Source organism: Emydura macquarii, unplaced genomic scaffold, assembly GCF_026122565.2.
Source record: "Emydura macquarii macquarii isolate MOO-44397 ecotype Brisbane River unplaced genomic scaffold, CSIRO-AGI_Emac_v2 contig_705, whole genome shotgun sequence".
Classification (NCBI taxonomy): domain Eukaryota; kingdom Metazoa; phylum Chordata; order Testudines; family Chelidae; genus Emydura; species Emydura macquarii.
Window position 1 is genome coordinate 11,625,146 of NW_027130842.1, and position 14,893 is coordinate 11,640,038.

Sequence of the window (14,893 nt, forward strand, 5' to 3'; positions counted from 1 at the left end):
ATGGAGATAATAATACCAACCTGCTTACACCAGAGTCATTGTAACAATTACTTTATTAAATGTATGTAAAGCATATGAAAGTATTGGTGGAAAGAGATTGATAGTGGAAAAAGAGACACATTTAAGCCAACTATCTAGCAATGGCTGGAAAATGAGCTGACCCCACCCCTCAAAAATTTCAAAAAAAACAAACAAACCCTTTTTTTAAACATAGTCTCTGGTGAAATTTTCAATGGGAAAAGTTCTGCTTTCTGGCAGGAGTCAGAAAACAAACTATTTCAGCTGAAAACTGAAATACTTTGATTCAGCAATGCTGCCTTGGTGCCTTGCATTAATTGTAGTCCTGGTGAATTACGTTTCCATTCTATTCTATATGTTGTCGTGGAAAAGAATCACACAGCTACATTTTAGAGTAGGATCGGGTGCAGCTTTAATTGTGACACACACACAATCACATAACCATAGCTATGGGGAATACTATAGCCATAGGGAAAACCCAGGTGGCTATAGGGAAGTCAAGCAGCATGTCTAGATGCTGGGCAAATGTACTTCCCCTGGCTACCAGATACAAAAGACTTATATTTGCTTAAGTTCATTTACATGTTGATCGTATAATGGAATTTGATTAACAATTTATACTTAACAGGAAAGACAATCACAATGCACAGTGGGGCACACCAGATGCCCTCACAGGAACGCCCAATGAGTCACTTGATTATACAATCAGGTTTTCAGGGACCCTGGTTAACTCCTGAAGATGGGTGGTGACACAATCCTTGTTCAAATGCTAATTTCTAGGGAGTAAGTTTCTATGGGGCCAGTAAGACAAAGGGGGGCAGGTACTGGTACTTATCAAAACAGTTGAAGTCAGTTCAGACTTCAATAAGGCTTAGGGCTCATAACAGAGAACTTGCTTCTCGGGTGTGGTTCAGAGCCACTTGTGGGATTTTAACAACTTTATCCTAGTTTCAGTTGAGGCATTCTGTTAATGGTTTAGCCTGGGGCTTCTATTTTAGTTTCAGGCTACAACTTCAGGCCAGGCCTTCCATGACCAGTTTCAGGCCAAGCATTCTATTAATAAATGTAATGCTTATTTCTTTGATTCCACAATGTCCTGGCTCACAGTTCAGACTACATCTCCCATGATGCACCATGGTCTCACCTGACAGTGAGAAAAAGCAGCTGCACCATTGGAGTTTCTGGCATTGTATCATGAGAGATGTAGTCTGTTTGGGGAGCCCAGACCACAGATTAGAATGGGGATATGAGGAAACTGCAGCTGCTTTGAGGCACTGCAGCAGGATATCTGAATCAAAATATTTTGGTTTTCAGCTTAAATATTTTGGTTTATGTAAAAAAAAAAAAAAAAATGAAATTTTCTGTAGAAAGCAGACCTTTGTGCAAAAAAAAAAGTTCAAAAATCCTACTTTTCCATCAAAAAAACCAGCATTGATAGAAAATTTTTGGCCAGCCCTATAAGTAACAACTCTGCTGTTTAGTTTAAAGGCATCTTTCTAGAATTCATATTCTCTTCAGACTTTTATGTCATTTCCCTATTTAAGGACAAACTTTTTAAAGAGAGACCGTTCCTATAGCAGTGCGATGTTATAATATCATGCTATGGATTTACCTTTGGAGGTTAGCTCCTTGGAGTCAGAAATTCAGGTTTTTGTTGCGTGTTGTTCCTGTTGTTGTTCTGTCTTACTGTAGGATGTAGGAGTCTCAGTCATGGACCAGGACTCCACTGTGTTAGGTGCTGTACAAACACAGAACAAAAAGGCAGTCCCTCCAGATAGAAGTCTAATATTGTAAAATATTCATATAAAATTTTCATATAATCTAGTTGTCCGAGGATGAATTTAAACTTTAGCTAAAAGCATTTTGCAAAACCAAACCATGAATAACTGACATAGGAACCTGAAATTCCCAGATATTGCTGCTAGTGCAGTAATACCAGCAGTCTGGATTAGCAGTCAACACTGAGGAAATCCCAGCTTTCAGCTCTGTAGGGAACGTGCTGCCATAGTGTATGGCATCTTTCAGTTGATATCATTGCAGTTAAGAATGGACAATCCTCATGGTCTAGAAGCTCAGCTGAATGACCATATGTTCAGCCAAATTCAGTGGGAAAATACTATATACTCAGTTCAGTGTATACCTCTGCCTCTCAGCTATGCAGCGAAATAGGAGCTTAAGTCTTTTAAATTCAACCACCTAATTCTTTACAGAATGAAAAATGTTTCTCATGTCCATGAGTGTGGTCCCCCCCCCCCCCCCTCTCTGCCCGTATTTGTCCCTCAACTAGCTGATAGCTGCAACATCTGCCATATATATTCTTCCAGCTCCACAGACTTTTGTCGCAACATAGTGTATTAGACACTATATGGACAATGAAAACAGGAGCATATGTTAGAGAATTTCAGAGAATGGGTACTGGTTGAGTTGACTGGAATCCAAGGACCCATCAGAAGTAAAGGGAACAGGGAAGCCCCATTCTTTTAAAACTTTGAAAAGGTTTGAGCTTACTAAATTACAAAATCAGTCATAAGGGTAGAGGGTCGGGTTCAATAAATTACGAGAGTCAAAATGGACAAACATCTGGTTTATTCATCCCTAGCTGCACTAACAAAAATGTGGTATCCTGTTAGATAAATCACTAATACAACCTAGTTTTTCTTGGCATCTGTGCACCTTGGTACTTGTCACTTAAACAAGACTCTATCAGTACATTACAGCTAACATGCCTTGAGCTCCAGGTTCAGAGTTCGTGTAGGCTCCTGTGACTTTGAACTCTTCTTTTCCTGAGTTTACCAGCAGACAGCTGCACCATAACAGATATGTTTACATCAGCGGAGTAAAAGGCGGCTAGCAGTTCATAGTTTCCATTTCCTTTTGCATTGTTCAGGAATTCAGGCTCTCACTATTCTGCGTCCTGAAACTTAGCCTCATGTGTAGGTGTCTGTCTTGGTTCTTCCAGTACAAGTGTTTTGTTTTGATTTTGATTTGTTGATAGAAAGTACTGAAGTTAATTTAATCTAAAATCAGCTTTAGTTTACGAGAAATTCTGTTGTGGAATAAATGAGCTTTCTTATCACAACTTCAGAATAGCCTTGCAGATTAAAAATGTTGCTCTTTTTGTGAGTCTTCCAACAGTCCATAAATCTAAACTTGTGTGCACAGCTTAATGTGAAACTGTTTTACATATTGAGTTGTAGCATGATAAATGTGTTTTTAGGTGAAGAAACTTTACTATTTTTCCAAAGTAATCATGACTATGAAATCTGATCAGCTGCATGAACCGCAACACTGTGTTCTGATTTTTCTGACATCCTTCATACTGTACAAGAAATAAAATATCCCCAACTACGCATAGCAAAGCAATAATTCCATTGAGGGATTCTGGTGATGACATAAACCATGATAGGGAGCCATTAGAGAGGTTTGCTCATACCATCACTACCCTCAAAGTGGAATTATAGACTTCTCTGACAAGTACCTTCTTTGTAGAAAGTTGAAAAAGAACAATTTCCCTTGGTTTTTCTTTTATGCCTCTCCCACAAATATCTCTTTCTTGTTGTCATCCTTTTTCTTGTATCCATATGTTTCTGAGCTTTCTCTTATTTTCCCCCTCCCTTTGGCCGAACCCTCAGAAGTATTTGGTTTACAAACTGCATCTCTTTCCTAAGCAAGCGTGTTCTGCTTTTTAATTGTTTTGATAGCTGAATTGACCAAGGTATAAGGAAATTAAGTGACTTGTCTAAGGTCCCATAATAATTCACTATTCTGGGCTTGGCTCAATATAGACTGGAATCCTCTTCCAAGCTACTTGCACTATGTTAAAATGTACTTGCTTTTTAGATCATGATTAGATGAACCTTAAACAAAATAGAAAAACCATTGTTACTTTAAACCTGTTCTAGCATTTTGATTTAGAATATATGTATACATTATCCCTGTAGGATCTGAGTGCCCTTTGTATTACTAAATATTATATATTTAATTTTTTCTTTAATAACAGGTCTCAAATACTACTGGGGCACTGTACAAAAATGTAGAATAGAATTGAGCAACAAAATATTCTCAGAAAAAGTTTGCACTCCAGTAATAGACTGATTCTTGTTTACAATAGGGCCTCTTTACATGTTTCTGCAATATGGGAGTTAATTGCTTTTATACCCAAGTTATGGTCACGCTTTACACTGACAAAGCAATTTAAAGAGGTCTTAATGCAAACAAGAATCCAGCCTTATATCTTTTCAAGAAGTTGAGCTGCAGTGAAGATGGTTCAGACCATTTCAAGTAATTTTTTTTTTAAAGTTAGCCTTATTTATAGCAAGCCTGAATGAAAAATGTAGCTTCTACAGCAGCTGTTGGGTTCTGTCCTCTTGAAAAAGGAATCCAAAATTCTGCACACTGTTGTATTCTCTATAGGTTTTTATACTATACTCATCTCTGAAATATCTGAGTGCATTTCAGTAGTTCATTAAGTCACATGACTAACATCCGTGGTATTGTTCTCTCATCCTCTCTGCAGAGGAAGAAGCATGTGCAGGTGGAGTGTCTTGATTTGTTTGGTTTTGGTTTTAATTATCTATTAAATAAAAGTGAACTTTGCACATGTGAGTAATCAGTAATGTGAGGGAAAATATATGTAGGTGCATCATTGTTTATGGGGTTAAAGGTATAAATAATTTAAAAATAGAGTAATAGACATTCTAATTTTTTTTTTAATTGAGCCAACTTTTTTTAATCCAAGGTCAAAGCTGCTTCAGACAGGTTTGTTACACACATTTATAATGTGCACTGTCCTAAAAACTGTTTTCAAATGTTTATTACAAATCCCAGTATAGGAGCTTTACAATAAATCAATAACAACAAAGAACACGAGGGTTTAAAAAAAAGAAAGAAATGAAAAGTGAAAAATCTGGGAGGTTTCTAATTTATCTTCCTCTACAAAAACCATAATTCTGTTCTATATAGGTTCACATAGCGCACTCACCGCCATAGTTATCTGAGCGCCTTCCATTTGTGCATTAAGCAACGTGGCTACCCATTAGTCATGTATTGTTTTTCTCTCATATGTGGAGTGGAATGTCTTATTTTGGTAAGTTGGTTTGTTAAATAAATATACCTATTGCTACTTGTGTATATTAGAGAAAGCAAGGTAAAAGAAATGTTCCACTTGGAGTGGAAAGTGGTCAGAATTTTGATGGTCCTTAACTCCTGGGAGAGTTCATTCCACAGCATCGAGCCATCCCCAGAGAAAGTTCTGTCTCCCACACAGACGAGCTTTACTTTGATTGTCGAGAGTTGCATTGTGCCAGAGGAGCTAAGTTGTTAACCATGCTCTTCATCCCGGAGTTTTAGATGGTCATTTAGGTATTCTAAGCCCAGGCCATGGAGAGCTTTGAAAATAGAGGTCAAGACCTTTAATTGATTCAGTATTCTATGGGAAGCCAAGTGTAGAGAACAGATAACAGGTGTAATGTGTTCATAGTAGCCTGTGTTGCTGAGGAGACATATTGCAGCATTTTATACTACACGGCTACCCCTCTCAAATTTTATATTAGTGGCCCCAATAATCTATTGTGATTTTTAGATACTTTTCTAAACTTTCTTTAGTTGAAAACTACCATTCTGAGTATTTTATTTGAAAAACAAAACTTGTGAACCCTATGGAACTGGCCACATAGACTGTTTCCTGTGAGAGAATAAAAAGTGACAATCATGCTACTGTTTCATCTCACCTTCTTTGGAGGACTGGAACTAGTTAAAAAAGGAGCACATTCAGAAAGTGTACCGTTTTCTGTTTTTTTGCCGGGTATCCTAATGCAAGATTCACTGAGTTTAAAAAAATAAATAAAATAAAATAAAAGCTCTTTTATGGGTTTTTAATTTCTACATGTAAAATAGTCAGGCAGTAAGTAAATAACCTTTCCAGAAACAAATTTTGACTGACCATTTGATATTGTGCTTTGTAATGTGTAATTGACTTTCTAGTCTTTTTGTTTGTTTGTTAATCATAGTTTTCTCCATTTCTTGTCATGGACATGGCTTTATTGTATATTTCTTCCTGAAAACCCTTGACATTTTATGTATAACAGCTGATTGCACTTTTATTTTAGAGGCAAAACACATAATATAAATTATAACCCTGAAATAAAGCAGTACATGTGTTCTTTTAAGTTAATAGTTTTTCATAATTGCTGGTTAAATGGTTTCCTTAATCTTGTAATCATTGAACTAAAACCAGTTTGAACCTTCCTAAGTCCCCATGGCCTCTATTTGTTTGTTTTCATTGGCACACTGATTTGAAAGCAGGAAATAATATAAAAGTGATTGCACTGATTATTTGAGCACAAACAGGTTTCAAAGTACAAGAGTTTGGCACATTACTTAATTTTCTCATTATTCTCCATTTTATTTTACTTTGCAGTTGGTAGCCTTCATCCTAGCAGCTTTTCTACTGCATCCTGTTTCCTTCCTCACACAGAAATCAAGCTCTGACGTACCTGACTTTGTGTTTCTCCCACTTTGGCCTTTAAAATAAGAAAATCCATCCTGTCCATGGTTGTATTGTTGACGCCTAGCTTTTCTCCCATTGTGCAGGGTTCAGTTCATTTGTAAAGCGCTGAGTGTAGGTGTGTCAGCATTTAAAGGGAAAGAGAACTTAAGAGGATGAAGAGCTGAAAATGCTTAGCTCCCTCTCTACTGAATTCTGTGGGTTCCTCTCCAGCTTTTAATGTAATCTGAGACACAACTAACTGGGAAGTAATGGAATGTCATGCATGTTGTTTTGATGTCTTGCTGTGAGACTGCAAGATCTATTGTGTCCCCATTAAAAGGTAAAGGTAAGAGATGATCCAAGTAGTGGATTGGAGAAGAAGAAGGGAGCTTGTTAAGTGATGGAGGAGTTATGGGGAAGGGCTGTCAAAGAGCAGAATCATTATTCTTACCCAGATGAATAGAAAGTCTGTTATGCAGAACACACTGACCCAGACCAATAGAAAACTTTAAAAAAGGATTGGGTATAGTTGGAACATTTTTCTTAATTTTGCCCAAATAAAATTTGCCTGCCCCAAACTGAAATTAAACTGTTAACTTTTGTGGACTTGCTGTGCCTTTCAGTTGAAGTAGTCGACACAAGCTTGTCTTAATTGTGGACATTTACAGTTAACCTTTTCCACTGATTGGGGTACAATGAAAATAATGAGAGTGAAGATCAAATTGCACATGAAGGACAAATTGGAAGGAGAACCTCAAAAAGTGAAAAGAAAGTGTTAGTGCATTCAGAGAGGTCAGACTGGCAATTTGATGTGCTTTTCATTGAAATACTCATAAAATCCTTGAAGCCAGAATTTAGACAGGTTGAATCTAAACTGTTTTTTGGCTTAATATGAAACTTAATACATTTAGTCAGGGCTAAATGTTTTGTTATCAAAATCTGCAGTCAGCCACACAGCTTGAACCGCTGTTACCCTAAAGCAACGTTTTAACATCTGCTGTTTTCAGCTTTTTGTGACATGACACAAAAACAGATGTAGAAAATGTATCTCTGAGCCTTGTGATAAATAAACATGATTGTCACTGCTGCTAAAGTCAAATGCACAGAGGCAATTAGGCTTTTTCAGACCTGTATGTCAGAACAATCCTCCAAGGTTGATCGTCCAAAACATGTAGTAAATCTTGTCGTTGATCTTGAGGCCTTTACCCAGGTTACAGTTACATGCCAATGATGGGCGTGCAAGTAGTAAAGTTGTATTCATCTCTGATAATAGGTAGAAGATGGAGGTGCAAGCTCTTTTGCTATATTTGTAACATTGCTGTGACTTTGGCTTCCATGTTGATTCTCCAAGAATTAGAATCACTAACCTTGGAGCAGTATGTTGCAGATGTGCAGCAGATTGATGCAACAAAAGCTATATTTTTATTGAAGTTGTGATAGTAGCCTTAAAGAATCTGGAAAATGAAGGCGGCAAGCTTATGTGGGAAGTCAGGTATTCAGGGTGTGAATCTTTCCTTCTAATGTCTGGCCTTCTCAGTGAAGATAATTTAGAGTTCATCAAGTATGATTTGAATTGAGTTTAGGGTTAGAAAAGTAAGTCTGTGTAAACATTGTGTGTTTCTGTATTTATCATCAGTGATTGTATATTACATTTATTCAGTTCATAAGTCAAAAGAGCTGGAAATCAAACTGAGTTCTTTCTGCTAGCATAATAAATATTTTGTATTCAGAACTTACCTAAAAAGCTGGGTTGGTGCACAAGGCAACATAACATTTATCTCCAAGATTCTCAAAGAGCGGATGTATTGTGTATAAATACCGCTTGTTACATAGTCTCCTTTACTTACTTATAGCCATAGGGTAAGTTGCATTGTTTTTTCAGATCCATCTGTATCAACATCTGCAGGAATTTACAATTTTATTACAGGAAAATATTGTGATGCAAATCAGATGGCTGACATTTTAACAATGGAAAGTCTTGACACAGATTGACTTTTAAAGGTTTATATGATTGGCTGCGTTATTTGACTGAGACCTTTCTTTCTTTCTTTCTTTCTTTATTATTAAACATTAATTTTGTGTTCATCCGAATGTGTTCCTCTGTTATTCCACTTAATTAATAGTACTGATGTTGGTTGAATTGGTTAATTGGCTTTGGAATGGCAGACCATGTACCACTCACTTGGAGAGAAATTCCCCATCTTCAATTAATGTTAAGCCACTTTTTAAAGTATCTCAATGTTATGATGAACCATTGTGCTTTGTTTCAATGAGCCAGTTAAAGAACTTATCAGTTTTGCCTGCACCTTACCTGTCATCTAACCAAATTCCAACTATGCTGAATATTTACTTCCAACAAAAATATAACAGACAAAAGTAAACATACAATATTTGGCTCAGCTTTTAATATGACTATAGTGACATTAGTTTATTCTCATGGCTGCCTGCATCTGTGATGACTTCATTTAATTTTTTTGTATTAAGATTGGAAAGTTTGTGTTGCTATAAGTAGAGATGGCTGGGAAAGAGAATTTTTCTCCTGCAAAAAAAAATTGAACTTTTTTGGGGAAAAATGAGTCCCAAAACAGGATGGAAAGGTCAAACATTCAAAGTTATTCACAGGAGGAATATTTTTCAAAAGTTTTGGTTGTGGCGGAAATAGAACTTTTCACCTTGCCCCACAGGCAGCCTGGCTGACCCTGTGGACTGCTGGAGAATGGAGCATAGCACCCCACCATGTGGTCAGCCAAGGAGCCAATGGGCTTGGCAGAAGGGCGGGCTAGTGGGAAACTAGGTAGGCATGCTGGGCAGTCTGCCTGTTTTTCATCTAAACTTTTGACTGAATTGACACTTCCTCTGGAACATTTTGACTCCATCAATTAAGCAGAATGATTTCCCCATCAGAAAATATCAGAAAATTTTTGACCAGCTTTAGTTCTAAACCCTTGATTTGCTAAATTAGTTGTGTGCTTGCTTAAAAAAAGAAATTCTTACATAGTCTATTTAAATTGGAATTAGAGGAAAGGCTTGGTTTGAAGCAATTGAATATATGGCAAGTGGGAAAGAAACTAGTACAAATAGCTCTAGAGACACAATATCGTTATTTCATCTAATATAGATTTTTCCCTTTGATATTTTTATTTAATAAATTAATGGTTCCATAGATTCCAGGGCCAGAAAGGACCATTGTGATCATCTGATTTGACCTTCTGTATAATATAGGCCATAGAACGTCTCCAATATAATTCCTAGAGCAGACCTTTTGGAAGAAATAGACAATCTGAATTTAAAAAGTGTCAATGATGGACAATCCACCACAGCCCTTGGTAAATTGTTTCAATGGTTTATTACTTTCACTGTTAAATTGCACAGTATCAATATGATTTTATAGGTATTTAGTATTATATTTGCTTAGACATTGTCTGAGACCAGATGATTGTGAATAACCAGTCTTTTAATTTTGAAATTACATGTCTGTTCTGTAAAAGCTAGAGATGAGCCACACATAGTGGATAAAAAGCTGGATATGAGTCAGCAGTGTGCCCTGGTTGCCAAGAAGGCTAATAGCATATTGGGCTGCATTAGTAGGAGCATTGCCAGCAGATCGCGGGAAGTGATTATTTCCCTCTATTCGGCATTGGTAAGGCCGCATTTAGAGTATTGTGTCCAGTTTTGGGCCCCCCACTACAAAAAGGATGTAGACAAGTTGGAGAGAGTATAGCGGAGGGCAATAAAAATGATTAGGGGGCTGGAGCACAGGACTTATGAGGAGAGGCTAAGGAAACTGGGCTTGTTTAGTCTGCAAAAGAGAAGAATGAGGGGGGATTTGATAGCGGCCTTTAACTACCTGAAAGGGGGTTCCAGGGAGGATGGGGCTAGGCTGTTCTCAGTGGTGGCAGATGACAGAACAAGGAGCAAACGGTCTCAAGCTGCAGTGGGGGAGATCTAGGTTGGACATTAGGGAAATGTTTTTCACTAGGAGGGTGGTGAAGCACTGGAATGGGTTACCTAGGGAGGTGGTGGAATCCCCATCTTTGGAGGTTTTTAAGCTGCGGCTTGACAAAGCCCTGGCTGGGATTATTTAGCTGAGGTTAGTCCTGCTTTGAGCAGGGGGTTGGACTAGATGACCTCCTGAGGTCCCTTCCAACTCTAATATTCTATGATTCTGTGATCTCAGATTTGGATTAAACTTCCCCAAGGTTCAGGTTCCTCAGGTTCCTCCTTCCTCAAGGAGGTTTCAGATCCAGGTCCAACCCCATCCAGTAAAAGTATGTGAGATGGAATAATAGAGGGAAGTTCTTTGAGTGATTGCTCATGTCCATTCCACTATGGTGTGTGCACGCCTCCGTGCACGGCTACCGGAACATTTTTTCCCTTAGCAGATCCCGTAGGGCCGGCTCTGGTGCCCCCCGGATTCTCGCGCACATGCTGCAGTATATGAGGCACTGCCGGCCCTATGCCACCTCAGTTCCTTCTTTCCGCTCGTGGCAGTTACTGGAGCTGCCTGCGCTTCCATTGCAAGCGCTTTATTCCCTGTGTTTAAACCTTAAAACTAGGATTTTTTGTGTTAATTGGTTAGTTAGATTAGTAACTGCTGTAGTGGTAGTTAGACACTTGAAGATAGTCCCTCCTCCCTCCTCCCGCCAGATGAAGCACATTCCCGAGCCCTGGTTGTTTCTAGGGCACACCGGGAACTGCTCAGGAGGTGGCCTCCACCTGGGGAATGGAGGCAAAGGAGCAAAAGGGGCATCAAACAGCCTTTTAATATGCCACTGAGGGGCTCCACAGAGTGGTAGCCGCCCGGGCCTACAGAGGGGCACCCAACATAGAGAAGGTCTTGTGGCAAAACCCCCTCCTCCGTAGCCCGATGCCTAAATGAGCCAAGGAAAGTATTATGCCCAGCCAAGAGGTTTGAATGCTGTTCACCACCCCGCCCTGGGCTCCTGGTGGTGATTGCCGCCAGCCACAGGGATAGGCGGGGCAGATGGGCTCTACTCCAGACCACAAGGGCGACTGCAAGCCAGACTTGTTTGGGAAAACTTTATTCAGTAGCACTACCAGCAAGTGAAAGGTGCGCGGGACTCCAGGGGGCACCAGAGCTGGCCCTACGGGATCTGCCAAGGGAAAAAAAGTTCTGGTAGCCGTGCACAGAGGCTTGCACACACCTATAGTGGAATGGACATGAGTGACACATCTCGAAGAGCATCAGTTACTGGTAAGTAACCTTGTTGTTTGTTTGGAGGTTTTTTTAAGTATTTTAAAAATGTAATTAACTACACTAAAATAGTTGTAACAGAGGACTGGATGCTACTAAAAGGTCTGTTATTTTTTTATGCAGCCCTCTTGGGTGACACATTGTATTAATCAGGGAAAAGAGAACTTACTGTGAGCAGTAAATGGCTGATAATCAAAATCTGTCATGTAAATAGAATTCTATCTGGAGATTTGGCAAAACAAATGCAGCTGCATTTTTAAAAGTATGAGGCATGCTAGAACAAAGTGAAGCGTCCCCTGCCTTTAACTGAGTTCTTTATGCTTAACAGTAACTGAAGCTGGTTTTGGTGCTGACATTGGGATGGAGAAATTCTTCAACATCAAATGCAGAGCATCTGGCTTAGTTCCAAGCGTGGTTGTGCTTGTTGCTACAGTGAGGGCTTTGAAAATGCATGGAGGAGGGCCAAATGTAAGTGACTGCACCTTTTTTGGAACAAATGATAAACCTTAAAAATTGTCATTAACATTTGAAGTATGTATAACATTCTGAATTTTAAAAATGGCTTGGAAAAGCTTCTTCTTCCTAAACTCCCTCATCACACAGATGTCCATTCTTGAATTGCCCTAGGAGATTGTAGGACTCAAACGAAATGAGTAAGGATTAGATAGCTATGAAGTTCATTCCCTCTGAAGCACTTGGCATTGGCCACTGTCGGAAGACAGGCTACTGGTCTAGATGGACCATTAGTCTGATCCAGTATGGCTGTTCTTACATTCTTAAGTACTACTTCTTAGAAAAGAGAGTGAAGTTTGTTTATTTTTTTTTAAATCCTTTAAAAATTATTTATATACATTCTCTCCCATGTCTCTTAAAATAGTGATTTGTAAATCTCAGTGAGTTAATACTTATATGTTAGTGGTTGTTATGATCCAGAGAGCATGTCACCTGAGAGGGAGAGAGGAATTCAGATTGCAGTGTTCTAGTGGCATCAGGGAGTTTTGAGACTCCTGTCTTGTGTCTAGAAGGCCTGAGGCTTTTGTCACTGAGGTGCAGGGAACTTCCATCTCCCACAGGGACAACTCCTATTCTTCTCCGAGCCACCTTATATGAGTGAATGTGTGGAGTTTACCCATCCCCACTATATCACAGTGACCTTTACTCTCTCAGCTTGGGCCCAGGCAGGGTCTTGCAGATAGATTGCTATTCAGAGAGGAACTCCCCATTCAATTAGGCAGAATCAGGAAGGACTGGTACTCTACTAAACAGGCAAAGACACTGAAAGCCCTAGCAACATGCTTCAGTTCTGTGCCCAGCATTCTGAAAGCATCTGATACTGCCAAGGAAACAGCTTTTTGTGGAGCCTCATATTGGGGGCAAATTCCAGAGCTGTTTCCACAACCACAGACTTCTGGAATGCACAGAGCCTTCCTTATATCTAATCTGAGAGAGAATAAGTGCTGAGTTTTTCCTCATTCAGACCTTTTGGTGCCAAACTTTCTAAGATTAAATACCCAAAATATTGTGGTCACAGTGTTATCTTTCTGTCATTCTCGCCCAGCATTTTGTCTTTTGATGTGTTGTTCCTCCATAAATTTCATGGATGGTACGTGGTGGTGAAAATGTTCATTGTTTAGCAAAAAGAGAATTTAAACCCACCCTTTCTAGCCATATATTTATTTTATCTAGCCCTTGTCTTTCAAAAATGTATGTTACAGGTTTCCCCGCACAATATACTTTACAAGGACAGAATGAGCCACATCCTGGGTCTGGAAGGTTGGCTACAAAAGTGGCTATATAAACCAAGTCTTTGTGACCCTTTGATACTTGTGCTGCCAGCCCGGTCCCAAGGAGTCGTATAGAGCAGACTTGGGGTTCCTGTAATTGGCAGCTGCCCGCAAGGCACTATTCCAGCAGCATAAGGGTGTAATGTCCATTCCTGCTGTCAACTGCTTATGTCCTCTGTGATGGGTTGCCGTGCCTTGGGTCAGCTAGTTAATACAGAGTTCCATTTTTGTGCAGCTGGAGAGCAATATACATAAACTGTATATGAAAGATAACAATATCTGTATCACCTGCAATCAACTATTTAGTAACTTTATACCGAAATATATACGCCAATCATGTGGCTGGAGGAAAGGCAGTGTTTCTAATTCCTGTAAACAGTATCAATTTTTTCTTTGATGGTTGGGTAGCACTCCCTGGTGTAATTTAGACAGCCCCTGCGAGCTGTGTAAGTAATAGTAGAGTCCCTGGGCTGCCTGTGTGTTCAGCACTGCAGCCATGCCCTCGACATGCCCTTTACACCAGAACTTTCCTGGGGTCCTTAGAAGGCAGCATTATGGCAGGCATCCACAGTTCCAGCACTGGGAGAATCCTCCCTCAACAGATGCAGGGGAGCCTCTTTAAGCTACTCCAGCACTTTTGCCCAGTGTAAAGTGACTGCAGTCGGTGTGAGGATTTCACTCTTTGATTATTTTAATTTTCATGCTCTCCTCATCATGGGGTGCACCTTGAGGCAATTGCATGACTTTTTCCTAAACTTTCTCCTAAAATGTATACAGAAGCCACAGTTTTATATTTGAAGAACTATATATATTCTTGACATTGATTTGTTTCCTGGAAACCCACTGCAAGAATTTCACTACAAATAAGACTTTAATTGTGTCCTGATACTGTTGGTAGATGGATTTTACTGTAGGACACTGCAAAGGTGTTTTTACCTTCACAAGTGAGTTATGACCAAAAATAATCACTTACCTACTCTTTGTCTGAAGTACTATTCTGAGTTTCTAAGGAGTGTGTATTTTAATATATGGATTTCTATTTCAATTTTTTTTTCACGCTCATATTTTTATGATGTAATCCTAATGTAAATATCTCAAATTTGGTGAGGGAACCAGCTTTTAAACTGTAATTATACACTGTAAATAACTCTAAAATGGCACAACATTCTTCTATGTTTCCATCTCACTTTCTCCATATCCATTTTGTTCCTTTTATATGTCCTACGAATTCAGCCTGGAATTTGAAAGCAAAGCAGTATTCTTGCCATCTCCCACATCACCCCCAATAAAAATAAGATACTACAATCAGAACCTAGTTAAAATTCTGTAGATGCCCAAGCCAGAAGCAAATCCAGCTCGCTCTTCTGTAGCTATCACAGTTCAGTGCAA

At 39.1% G+C, this 14,893-nt stretch overlaps 1 protein-coding gene across 3 annotated transcripts in view; it reads left to right on the forward strand.

Moving 5' to 3' along the window:
• MTHFD1L (methylenetetrahydrofolate dehydrogenase (NADP+ dependent) 1 like) overlaps window positions 1-14,893 on the forward strand; it is a 229,645-nt gene that overhangs the window by 125,972 nt on the left and 88,780 nt on the right. For all 3 annotated transcript variants that reach the window (XM_067542406.1, XM_067542408.1, XM_067542407.1), the window contains one exon: window positions 12,049-12,188. In XM_067542406.1, the coding sequence (XP_067398507.1) occupies window positions 12,049-12,188 (140 nt within the window). The remainder of the gene's footprint in view (window positions 1-12,048; window positions 12,189-14,893) is intronic.